Here is a 13669-nt window from a genome sequence, read left to right on the forward strand (position 1 = left end):
AAAACATTTGGAACATAGAGTGGTGGCCAGCACTGTCTTCCAAATGTGTTTTTTCATTTCTGAACCTATGGCATTTACAGCCGGAGTTGTGCTCTAAATTTAGCTGTCTGTCTTGGTTCAGTTTAACACAACAGCAGTTTAAATCCTGTTTGGCATTTTGCGTGACTTTTACATTAGCTTCACAGCAGATTGGGAAAAGGGTATTCTTATTTTGATTAGCTAGATACGTCATTGCCCATGACACTGCTAAGTCTAAGCATTGTAATTTTAGTAATAAGGATCTCTCTCAGGTAAGTACAGTTGTAACTTAAAAACCAAAACAACAAGGTTTCCAGAACCTGCTTTGTTTTGCAGGATTGTGGTTAAACTAATTCTGCTTTTGCAATGCAAGCAAATACTCCGATAACCACAATCTCCACTATAAAAGTGTGATATCTTAACACAGCCATAATCTCAACCAGAAATTAAAACAAATGGCTGCTGAAACTATCTAAATATATATTTAGGCACTAATTAAAAGTGAGCTGATTTTTCAGACGTGCTAAGCTCCTTTGGCTCCCATTGTCATAAGGGGAAGTTGGGGCTGCCATTATCTCTGGAAATCAGGCCTCTTAAGTCCATAAATATGAATTTAGGTGCCTGACTTTAGATGAGGTTGGTGAGGGAATATCTTTTATTGAATCAAGTTTTGTTGGTGAGAGCGACAAGCTTTCGAGCCACACAGAGCTCCTCTTCTTCTTCTTCTGCCCTAGTGGCACAGCTAAATACAAAGTGAAACAGATTGTTTAGCATAATCAGTTCACACGCATTTCAAGGGACCTTTCAAGGTTAAGTGGCCTGTTAACATCACTCCAGTCATGGGGGTGGGGGAGAGGAAAAAATGCCATTGCACTCTTACTGAAGGAATATCGGGACTCCGAAACCATCCTCACACCACTCACCACACAAAGGACCAGCTTTCTCCAGGGTTACAGCTGACTTCCTCCAGAAACTGCGAATCTCGGAAAACCATGGATGTCACTTCCCTGTACACTAACCTCCCTCACAATGGATGGCATTGCAGTCTGCCTCAGATATTTACAAGATAATGGACAATCCTCAGATATCCACCCCAAACATATTGCCAAACTCATCCATTTCATCCTCACCCATAACGCTTTTATATTCAGCAACAAACACTTCATTGAAACTATGGGAACAGCCATTGGTACTAGGATGGGTCCCCAGTATGCCAACCTCTTTGTGGGCCACCTTGAAGAATTATTTCTGGGCAAATGCACCATGAAACCAATGATATACCTGAGATACGTCAATTATATTTTCATCCTCTGGACGGACGACCTACACTCCCTCATAGATTTCCACCGCGTCTTCTATGACCACCCACCCATCCATTAAACTCTCACTAGAACACTTCCACGGTAGCTCAACTTCCTGGACACCATGATCAGCTCCAACAATGGAACCTTACAGACAACTATCTACAAAGCAACAGAGGGTCCTGTGGCACCTTTAAGACTAACAGAAGAAGTGAGGTTCTTACCCACGAAAGCTTATACTCCCAATACTTCTGTTAGTCTTAAAGGTGCCACAGGACCCTCTGTTGCTTTTTACAGATTCAGACTAACACAGCTATCCCTCTGATACTTAACTATATACAAGAAACCCATGGATCACCACACCTACCTTCCCAGATCCAGTAACCACCCCAAATGCAGCAAGAAATCTGTTAACTGTAGCCAGGCACTCGGATAACACAGAATATGCTCTGAGGAGAAAGTCCGGGATATATCCCGTAACACACTTAAAACCACCTTCGTCTAACAAGGACTCTCCACCAGAGAAGTAGATCGCATCATGGAACGGGCCACCCAAATACCCTGGGAGAACCTGCTTCAATACAGAAATAAACCGCCTCTGACCACACACCTCTAGTTAACACCTACTACCGCACACTGGAACCCATATAGGGTAGCATCAAACATCTATAACCCATGCTTGATGAGAACCCCCTCTTCTGGCTTTCAGATAACCCTCCTCCCCCAGGCAATTTCAAGGTCATTATCAGAAGCAAGCTCCTCACAGGCCAGGACACACCATCTCAGAGCAGCACCTGGGTTGACCAGATATCCCGATATTAGGGGCACAACCTGGAACTGTTGCACCACTGTGCTTCCTTAACTCTCCAGCCTCTCTCAGTGCTATGCCAGTGATGAGCAGCAAACCCCTAGAGGCGCTGCGATCACTCAGCCATCAGCATGTGGAGCCCCACACCAGCTAAATTGCATGAATGTTCCTTGAGTTACTCATGAATCATACAGAGAGAGGCACCAGCTAATCCCCCCCAAAGCCCAGCCTTGCACCCCAGAAATATATCGTCTTACGCTGCTCAAGACTCCCTTGGACAGTGCAAGCTCATTAGTTAGTTCGCCACTTCTTCAAAGGAATGTGGACATGCACCAGCCTTTGTCATCTGAGTTGAGATTTCCCAAGCACTCCAACCAGTGTGTCTTTGGTTGACATAACAGATTTATTAACTACAGAAAGATAGATTTTAAGTGACTATAAATAGCAGGCACAGAGATCAAAGTTGGTTACCTAAGAAATACAAATAAATTTGCAGTCTAAACGCTAACTTTAGCACACTAAGATTTGAATTAAGCAGTGTCTCACCCTAACAGACGTTACAGGCAGTTCACAGTTCCTAATACACAGACTGAACTTCCTTCCAGCCTGGAACCAATCTCCCCAGTTCAAAGTCTTTGTCTTCCAGACGCTCTTCCAGGTGTTGAGATGTGCGTGTGTGGGGGGGGAGGCTAAGTGATGATGTCACTGTCCCTCTTTTATACTTTCTTCCAGCTGCTAGAAAGATCCTTGCTGTGATGTGGGTTAGGCTGCCCTCATGGCGTATGTGCTCTCTCTGAGAGGCCTCTGGGAGAGTAGATTATTCTTGATGGGCCATCACCACCTGTCTTGCCAGTGATAGCTACTCCTTTGTCCCTACTGAAAGGCCAGCTGTGGGCATCTTTCAACCTCACAACATATTTCAGTAACACATATAGCAATACTTCATAACATCACATACAATGATGGCACATACAAATCAATAGGATATTAAGGTTCAACAGGTCAAGACTTTTAAAATAATACCTCACAAGGCATACTTTGTACCAAATATATCCCGATCGTGTCACAGTGGGGTTCCAGAATGCTACTTTGAGCTACAGATTGCCCCCGTCCTGCTTTTTCACACTTGCGATCTGGTCACCCTAGCAGCACCAGACCCTGCCAGAACAACAGATGCAAAATGTGTAGATATCTCTACTGCTACGATGATCAGCGCCTCCCACAACACACCTGTCAAGACCTATTAGTCCTACATATACCTATCACAAGATGTGGTGTACTTCACTCAGTGCACTAAATACCCCCAAAACAATTATGTGGGTGAAACCAATGGCTGCGCTCTCAGGTGAACTCTCACAGGAAAATGATAAAAAACAAGAACACCATCTCACCTGTGGGTGAACACTTTACTCACAAAGCAATCACTCTGTATCTGACCTCTGTCATCCTCAAAGGAAACCTGCACAACACATTCAAAAGATGAGCCTGGAAGCTGAAATGCATAACTTTACTAGATGCTAAAAATCATGGACTGAATAAGCCCACTGGATTTATGGCTTATTACAACAATCTGTAACTTTACCCCCTGCCTAGCTGCCTTTTTTTTTTTTTTCCTTTTCCCCCTATGACTAGAGAGGTGTTAGCGGGCCACTTCACCCTTGAAATATGTGTGAACAACTTATGCTAAACAATCGGTCCCACCTTTGTATTTTGCTGTGACACTCTGAGTACATTTCCCAGACCTGCAGAAGAGCTCTGTTTAAGCTCATACGCTTGTCTTTCTCGCCAAGAGAAGTTGGTCACCCACCTTGTCTCTCTAATATCCTGGGACTGTAATAACATTGTATATAACTTTAGATGCTCAGTTGTGAAGATGTTGGTGTGAGGGTCTGCCTTAGTTTGCCCATCCATAAAATGTAGCTAATATTTATTCCTCCGGGATGCAGATGATTAATGAATTAATGTGTGTAGTAAAGTCCTAAGAGGATGTCAAGTGCTAAAGAAATGCTTATTATTAGGGTTTAAAACTCATTTGTCATCATGGTGCTACATAACAGATAATTTCACAGTGTATGTTAACATTTAGTAAATCAGTACTGTGCTATGCCAGAGATTTTGAAGACATGAATGATTGTCAGCAATCACCAAAGGGATTACCTTGAGACAAACTGAAGTTTTTTCCCATATGCACCCAATAAATGTTGTCTTTCCTAATCTCCTCCAAAGGAGTTGCAAAACATGGAGAAATGGTTCTCAGTAATTAAGAGAGGGAAAATTGGCCTGAGATGGAGATCATATAGAAGATTAACTGAATTTCATCTTACTATACAACAAGATGAAATTCAGTAAAAACAAGTGCAAAGTACTACACTTGGGAAGGAAAAATCAAATGCATCATTTAACAATGGCAAATAACTGGCTGGGTGGTAGTACTGCTGAAAAGGATCTGGGAGTTAGTGGATCACAATCTGAATATGAGTCAACAATGGGGTGCAGTTGTGAAAAAGATTAGTATCATTCTGGGATGTATTAACAAGAGTGTCATACGTAAGAGACAGGAGGTAATTGTCCCACTCTGTTTCGGCACTGATGAGGCCTCAGCTGGAGTACTGTGTCCAATTCTGGGCACCACATTTCAGGAAGGATGTGGACAAGTTGGAGAGATTCCAGAGGCGAGCCACAAAAATGATCAAAGGTTTAGAAAATCTGACGTACGAGGAAAGGTTAAAAAAAACTTGGCATGTTTAGTCTTGAGAAAATAAAACTGAGGGGGAACCTGATAAGTCTTCACACGTGTTTAATGCCTGTTATAAAGAGAATGTTGATCAATTGTTCTTCATGCCCGCTGAAGGTAGGACAAGAAGTAATAGCCTTAATCTGCAGCAAGGGAGACTTAGGTTAGATATTAGGGAAGACTTTCTAACTGTGAGGGTAGTTAACTTCTGAAATAGGCTTCAAAGGAAGGTTGTGGAATCCCCATCACTGGAGGTTTTTGAAATCAGGTTGGACCAAACACTAGTCAGGGATGGTCTAGGTTGACTTGATGACCTCTTGAAGTCTCTTCCAGTCCTACATTTCTATGATTCTGACATCATCACTAGGATGATGATTAAAAAAGCTTTTAAATACTAATAGAGGAAACAGACCTGGAAGTATTTTGCATTAGTGAACTTTGATAATCTCTGAGAATGTTTCCCTCCTGCATTGTATGTTGTTGTGTTTCTTGTAGGAGTCCCTCGTGGAATAACAGCTGTGATCTGTTCAATGGTCGGTATGAGTGGCTCACTAGAGCACCAGCCATGTGAATTTTAACCCTCCTTGGCTTGTGCAACAGATGCACAAAAGGATATTTAGGATATCAAAATCCCATTTCTTTTAGGGAAAGCTTTGCAGTGCACTTTTTAGCATCAAGAGAGGACTCTAATAAATTTGAGGTTGATTAGTTTTTCTCTATCTTTACTCTTACGTGCATAATAATACATAACATTTGTTCTTCAAGTATATGTCCCTATGGGTGCTCCACATTATGTATGTGCGTGCTCATACCCCTTCTCTCAAAGATTTTTTTCCCTGAGCAGTGTCTGTGGGTCTGCGCCTGCGCCCTGCACATCCTCGTGCTCCGGACGGCGGGTATATAGGGAGGGCCAGATCCGACACTGCTCCAGTTCCTTTTCAGCCGCCTGAGGTTGGAGACAGAATATTGTGGTGTCCGCTACTTACCTGCATAATTTGTACCTTTTTTGTTTTTATCCCCTTATTTTACTTTTTTTTAACCTTGATTTTTATTTTAGTTCTCTCCCTTACCACAAGTTTTCAATTTTCTTTGTGCTCTCACCTGTCCCCTTGGTTGGCCATGGCTAAGGCTCCCAGCCTGGGCCTTTCTTCAGCTGCGGTTTATTCCTTGGGCTGGTCCACACTAACCCCCCACTTCGAACTAAGATACGCAACTTCAGCTACATTATTCACGTAGCTGAAGTCGAACTATCTTAGTTCGAACTTACCGCAGGTTCACACGCGGCAGGCAGGCTCCCCCGTCGACTCCGCGTACTCCTCTCGCGGAGCAGGAGTACTGGCATCGACGGCGAGCACTTCCGGGATCGATCCCAGAAGATCGATTGCTTACCGCCGGACCCGGAGGTAAGTATAGATGAACCCTTTGTCTGACTATGCTCCAAACCCCAGGCTTCAAACCCTGCCAGACCTGCCACAGCTATTTCCCCTCAGCAACAGGCATTCCAGCTGCCTTGGAGAGTCCCATGTCCCGTCTAAGTGCAAGGTCTGCATCAGGTTTAAAAGCAGATCTTGCAAGTGGAGATAAGGCAGACTAAAGCTCCATTTTGGTGGGTGATCTCTGAGGCCTGCAAGGTAGATTCTCCTCTGTACATCTGCCGCGGCCTCTTTGACTTGTGCTGCTGCTCCAGGGAGCAAAGAGCAGGGGACAACTTCAAAGGCCTCCAAACACTCCAAGAAGAAGCGATCCCAGTCCCTTGATTGGGGCTTGAAGCACTGTGAGAGGTGTCCCCAAAGATCAGGGTCTAAGAGACTTTGCATCCTGCTCCAGGTGCCGCTGAGGCTCCTGGTTTTTTTGGCACTGAAGGCTCAGTACTGCCGAAGAGATCTACCACCCCACGTAAAGAGAAGTCTCTCAGCAAACAGACACACTCAACCACATTCTCTGTACCTTCAGAGCCCTCCAGATGCAGGGACTCAAAGAAACTACCGACCCTGACTTCAGCACCCTCTGAGGGCCGTGGGAGTGTGCACGCCCGTTCATCCACACCGACTCCAGTACTGCTTGACCCTCGTCAGCTGAAGGAGTACTGCCCCAGATCACCTTCTTTCCCACAGGGACCTCTGCGTGACAGAGGAGCCAGATTCCACTCTCCTGAGAGGTACAGAGAGGATTCCTTTCCCAGTACTTCAGGCACCCACCGGTACCGACCTACTGATTGGTACCACCGCATCCTGCTACAAAAAGTTGGCCACCTGTACTGACTTGGATGCCATTTCCCACCCAGCTGCCAATACCTATCCGACCCCCAGTACATACTCAGCTGCCAGTACCAACACCCTTAGCTTCCCCATTGGACACAAGGGATTACACATCTTCTGAACTGGACATCTCTGTCCAGGATTCAGCCACCTTTCCCTTCCCTCCCCTCCTCCATCCCCTGAGTGTACCCTGAGGAGGAGACTCTGGCATCTGGCCATCACGCTCCCCGCCAATCTTGGCAGGAGCACCCCTGAGGTCCTACTCACTTTCCACATGCCCTGCCACACTGGGCATTCTGGAAGCCTTAGGCTTCCTACAGCAACCAATTTTGCAGGGTGCCTTTCCATAGAAAGGCATGCCAAAAGGAGCAGCCCTCTGGACTCTGGGAGCACCACCTCCGCGGGAAGGCTTTGTGGAACACCAAGAGTGAAGAGTCAAGGCGGAAACTCCCTCTTCCGACAAATCCTCGTAGTCTCCTGACGAAGCAGTCATGCCCCTTCCGCCATCCTACGCAGCTGATTGTAAAGTTTTTCAGGACTTGATGAAGAGGGCAGTCGAGACTTTACAGCTCCCGCTGGAGCAGGTGCAGGAATCCTGACATTCCCTGATGGATATCCTCCATGCTACATCACAAGATAAGATAGCACTGCCTATTGATAAGGCTATGATTTTGCCCTGGATATTTTTAGTAAAAGTCATGGACAGGTCACGGGCAATGAACAAAGATTCACAGAAGCCGTGACCTGTCCCTGACTTTTACTAAAAACATCCCTTACAAAATGGGAAGGGAGGAAGGTCCATCACCCTTCCCTGCTGCATGCAGCAGCAGGCTGCGCGCCCCCCCCCCCCATTCCCCCGCTCGCTGCCTGCAGCGACTGGGGGCTGGGGGATTCCCCTGCTGCCGGTGGTGGCTGGGCTGCTACAGGGCACCCAATGCCACGGAGATTGTGGAAAGTCAGGAAATCCGTGACCTCCATGACATACTTGTAGCCCTACCTATTGATGATGCACTATTGTCACCAGCCCATAACATCTAGCAGGCACCTGCCACCATTCTGCCTACGTGCAAGACGGCTGGCAAAAAATACCGTCATCCGGCCAAGGGCTCTGAATATCTTTTGTTCTCTTCCCACCCCCAACTCCTTGGTGGTCAGTGTGGTCAACGAGAAGAACAGGCAGCCCCTGCAGAGAGCTACTTCTCAGCAGCATTACAATTTAGGGTAGCAAAATTATCATGCCCTGCTGGCAAAATATGATGACAGCATCTACTCAAAGTTCTTTCAACTTATTGACCATCTGCCACAGGATCAAAGGGACCAATTTGATGCCTTTACAAATGGCTCTCAGTAGCTGCTGCTCACCTCTGTCAGATGGGAATAGTCGTCTTCCCCTACTTGGACAGCTGGCTTCTCAAGGGCAGCTTCTTCTCTGAAGTCAGGTCACACACCAAGTCGTCTCTAGCTCTGTTTCTTTCCCTGGGCCTTCACCTCAGTGCAGAGAAGTCTAACCTAATACCCGCTCAGCATATAGACTTAATCAGGGCCATGCTGGACTCAGTAACCAATAGGGAATACCTACCCACAGACAGGTGCGACACCATGTCCAGCCTCATATTCATGATACAATAGAGCCCTCAGACCACAGAGAGGTCTTGCCTACAACTCTTAGGCCATATGGTGGCCTGCACATTTATGATGCCCCTTGCAAGGCTCCACTCCCGATGCATTCAAACCTGTCTCAGAACCTTTGACACACCAAATAGACATAGCCTGTCCAAATGAGCATTCATTCCCCACGGGGTCCTTGACACTCTTGATTGGTTGAAGGACCCCCACAGGGTATGTGTTGGGAACACCTGCAGAAGTTTACAGCACAGGGCAAGTGGACCATCAAGAATTGTTGCTTCACATTAACGTCCTCAAGCTACGGGTAGTCTGCAATGCGTGCCATCACTTCCTACCCAAGATCAAGGGTCACTCCAGGAGAATTATGATACAACAGGGCAACATTGTAGTACGCCAGCTACCAAGGAGGAGCAAAGTCTTCTTCTAGATTGAGAAGAGTGTTAAAGAGCTACAGTAGACTTCAATACGACAGTGATGGGTACTATAACATAACCTATGTTTAATAAATAGTTCTGGTGAGTGTGTAATCACTAGACTTATTAGTATCCTAAAAGCCCCTGCTGTTAAGGGCACTACACATGGCCCTCTATGTCTACTCCAGTCTGCTGCCACTATACCTTTTCCAAATTCTGGGAACCTCTTTAAATCACCTCCAGGACTCTGCTTCCTGTTGACCTTCCCTCCACCCCAAATAAATAAAAACAGGTAGCAGTCATGACTGGTGGTACTTATTCTCTTGTGAATCCACAGGTTGGAGATGTGTCACTGATGGATCTGGCATCTGCATTTAGGCTTTTTACATGATGGTATGGTTGAAACACACCTGAGTTAATCATCTCCTTGCATTGCACAGCAAAACATTACCCATGGCAGTTTTGGTTCAGGTGTGCCATATTCTTAGCAGGAGTTTTAAAAGGTCATACACAAGTGAGAGGCTGTTTCAGCCATCGTCAGCAGATATATTTCCCCCCCTGGAAGATCCATAGTAAATTTGACATCTTAGATTAATTGGAAAAAATGTGCAAAGGGACCTTGTAGAGTTCTCTGGTGATAACTAGAAAGTTTCCTGTTTCTGGCATACTTTGCTATTTGATAATCTAAAATTTGTATTTTAAGTGTCAACTTTGAGCAGGCTGTTGTTTATGGTGTATTGATTCATCTACTTCTGTGTGTATTGGGTACAGTTTTCATGGAGGTTCCAGTGCACAGTATTCAGCTACTGCATATGATTAGAAAAGCTTTTAAACATCCCTTGCCTTGTCATTGTTACAGGGAAGGAAACCATCCAAGGATAGCAATGCAAAGTTAATTCTTTTGTCTGTTTTTGTACTAATCTTTACTGTTTTCTTTTTATTTCTCTCCTTTCTTCTTTCTGCCTATCTCTGTCTCTCTTGCTGCCTTTCTATCTTGCTGTGGGTATTGCTCAGAATATTTAGACCTTCAGTCAGAGGGTATGTATAATGGTGACATTTTCAGGGTTCCAAACATCCACCTGACAAGTAGTCTCTCCTTTTATTAAGCTACTTCCTTCTGATTTCCAAGTCCTTGATGCTGGATTGGGAACAGAGCTGCTGTATTACTGAACTGGCAAATGACACTAGAAAACTCACTCTTCCACTATCAGTTAAACGTGTGCCTAGAAGCAGTATTTTGAAATGCCTAACTAGAAATTGTGTGGAGTCCTGTGTGAAAAATACATGCAGAGGCAGCACACCTGTTAAAGAACCCTTTAAAAATAATTACAGTATTTGGATAGTTTCATGTATCTCATTGTGTCCTTGAGCTTCTGCCATTTCACCTGTTCACGAGCTCTTTCTGCAAATAGGAATAGGTTTTAATAATTTTATAAGGGAAGGGTCGGTTTATGTTCAAGTAGACTTAACAGTGAAACCTTGTTAACTGCCCTTTGTTACTGTACACAATTCGAATGAAATCAATTATTTCTGCTATCAGTGTAGGGGGGACAGTGCTGTAGTGACGTCTCCGTACTTGAGACTTCAATGAATTAACTTAGCAAAACACTTACTAGTATGTTACGAAGTATTATCAGTAAAAAAAACCTAAATTACATTAGTCAAATCACAAGACATTTTGAGCTATATTATCTTTCATTTTTTTAAAATTGCGTTTTTACTCATTTTCAATAATTCATCAATTCACACTGAGTGTCCCAGTCATTTAGTGCAAATTAGCAAGGCTCTGCTGTAATTATTTCCTTATTAGATCAGGGATAAAAAGAAAGCTCCAGTATAAAATAAATGATATCCTAATAATTATGTCTAATTTGAAAGAAGAGTTAAAATCACTTTAGAAAATCATTTAAACTGACGTAACATAATGAAACATAGTTATCAGTCACATAGGGAGCCGTCATTCTGACATACTGTAGTACTAGACATAGAAAATGCAGTCCAGTATTAAATGTACCTGAGATTCAGGCAGTTTTAAAAGTTGTGGATGAATGGTATTTAAAAATATTTTTGGACCACTTAAGAGCTTATTTTAACCATTTTCTAATAAATATTACCACTTTACACATCTTTGACAGTTTTCTGTCTTTCTCAAGCATTCAAAGGCTGAGCTGCATTTCCTTTGTCTCAAACTTGTGCTGTCAGGCTAGACTTTCTGGCAGGAAGTGTCAGTGAAATTGAAGTCCTTGTTCAGAGAGACACCAACACTACTCAGAATTAAGATATTTGAAATAGTGCCAGGTAAAGAATTTCTCTAAATTATATTAAAAGTGAACATGCGATCTGAAAAACGAATATTAGTGCATTGGTAGGGGTGTAGAATTAAGCATGTGAGCCAGGAAAACAGAAGGTTAAGGTTCCCTCAGTGGTGGTAACTCAGCCGTGTTTCACATTTTGTATATTTATGGCATATGATTAACAGCATAAACAGTAGTAAGATTGACATTGAACAAGTAAAGCAGCAATAGTGAATTTTACGTATGTGCAATGTGGTACCTATTTTTTGTGGGAAATGACTTTTGAATTTCCACGTTCTATGTGATTAATATTTCAACTTCACCATTATTATCAACCTAAGCTTTTGGATTGTATTTCCCTGTTATTTAAAGGGTCTAAAAGGTGTTTCACTGCTGAGTTCCCTTAAATGATGGCTCCTTTTAAAGCTGAGGCCCACTAAAAAGTGGCCGATATTTGGTTGTGTATGCTTGGACTAGCATTTTAAAAAATTCATAACTTTTAAATAATTTTTCTCCACACTTGGCTGGTTGGTTGGTTGGTTGGTTTTTTTACCTTTCCTTGGTGACAACTAAAATGTTGCCGAGTTTGCAGTCTATAGCATTAGATGTTTTCAAGTTAGGGACTAATGTTGTTTTCTTTCCTCTCGCTGTTCTGAAAAGTGTCAGATCAGTTTAGATTTAGCGTCTCCCCCATCCAGAAAAAATTCAACTCTGAGTGGAGGCTAAGCATGAAAATTTCATCCCCAAAGGGTTTGTTTTAATGAGCAACAGAAAAGAGTGGGGTTAGAACGGAGGCTGGAATTTAGTCTAAACTATGATGTTTGCTAGCTATGAAAACTGTTTTTTCTGATCTCGATATAATACTCATTCTTAGTTAGTAAATGCCTTAGGTACAGTGCCTATGTATCATAAGTAAGCACTGCAGTAGTTTTTTTAAGTCTGAAGTAAAAAGGAGCTGATGCCAACAAATTCCAAATTTTGGATACATTAAGGAGCTCTTGTAGAACAGGAAGTCCCTTCTTTTGTGTTCAATGATAGCTTAGTTCTAGGGTGAAACTGTTTAGCTTACATACTTGTTAGCAGCAGTGAAAACCTTACATTCCTTCTTCTGAAATAGCTCTGAAATAACAGCTGGAAATGGTTGTTCCCATTGCTTTGGGCATGAACTCCAACATGGAGCTGGCATTCTCTCCATTGCATGAAGGATCCAGAAAGGAATGTGCCTTTGATGGCACTTGTACAGTATAACCAAACAGTTGGTACCAGGCTATCTCACAATTTTCTTTTTGCTGCTGTTGAGCAAGGAATTTGGTGTAGCATCCACTTACATGCAGCAGAGAAAATAACCCTCCAGTTTCCCAGACTGAATGGAGTTATATTGTCACAGTGGATGTTTTGAGCTCTCCCATTTTGGGATACATTTTTCTTTTCTGTGCCTGCTGATCCTTCATCCTGCATGACCTGTGGACTTCTCATTTTTTCTGAGAAAGCATGAAAAAAATAAGCAGAAGAGTCAGTTGTCTTGCTAGCATTTAGTTATGCCCTTAGCATGGCACGTTTGCTGGAATGCATTAAATGGATTATTCAGAAGCTAAGCATGCTGTGGAAAATTAGGCATGTAACATATCTCCATCTTTTCTATAGAAATTGGTTAAATATCAATTTACAGGTATTTAAAAAGCAAAAAAACAAATAAAGGCATGGTGACCAAACTGCAGTCTCACATTTCACTGTAAAAATTGATGTTTTGTAATCAAAGATGGAAGTTTAGTGCAATTAATTATCATAGACTGGATCTTCTGTGCTGGTGTATCTGTTGGCTTTTACAACATAAAATGGCATCATGTAATTCGGGAACTATTCATTGAGCCCTCCTATTTTCTGTGACCTTGTTTAATTACTAGCCAGCAGATCGTCTCAACAGCCTGTTGAGAAGTATGTAATTTAACATGATTGCCATTGCATCCCCTTTTGGTTTTATCCTTGGTTGACTGTTGCAGAATTTGGCTTTAAAGGGCTTCTTTATGGGCTCAGCATGGGGCTTGTGTTGTTTAGGTATGCTGTTTATACTAGTTTTGTGTATCCATTTGTAGTGTCACCATCCTTCCTAGTCTGTCCTTACAATGTTTTGATGTCTATGATACTTATTAATTGTTTACCAAAGAGAGACTAGAGGATAACTAGAGTGTATCCCCGGAGCTACACTAGTAAGCCTCA

The 13669-nt window shown here is 43.1% G+C and overlaps 1 protein-coding gene across 3 annotated transcripts in view; it reads left to right on the forward strand.

Annotated features, from left to right (window-relative positions):
* The window catches only part of PPP6R2 (protein phosphatase 6 regulatory subunit 2), a 111109-nt gene that overhangs the window by 84908 nt on the left and 12532 nt on the right, over nucleotides 1-13669 (forward strand). The window contains exon 22 of one of the 3 annotated variants that reach the window (XM_026656382.2): nucleotides 10173-10196. The exons of 1 other annotated variant lie outside the window; for it this stretch is intronic. In XM_026656382.2, coding sequence (XP_026512167.1) covers nucleotides 10173-10196 — 24 coding nt within the window. The remainder of the gene's footprint in view (nucleotides 1-10172; nucleotides 10197-13669) is intronic. One more of the 3 variants, XM_026656383.2, reaches the window with a different exon arrangement.

The sequence above is a fragment of the Terrapene carolina genome, unplaced genomic scaffold, assembly GCF_002925995.2.
Source record: "Terrapene carolina triunguis isolate 2854851 unplaced genomic scaffold, T_m_triunguis-2.0 Scaffold230, whole genome shotgun sequence".
Taxonomy (NCBI): Eukaryota; Metazoa; Chordata; order Testudines; family Emydidae; genus Terrapene; species Terrapene triunguis.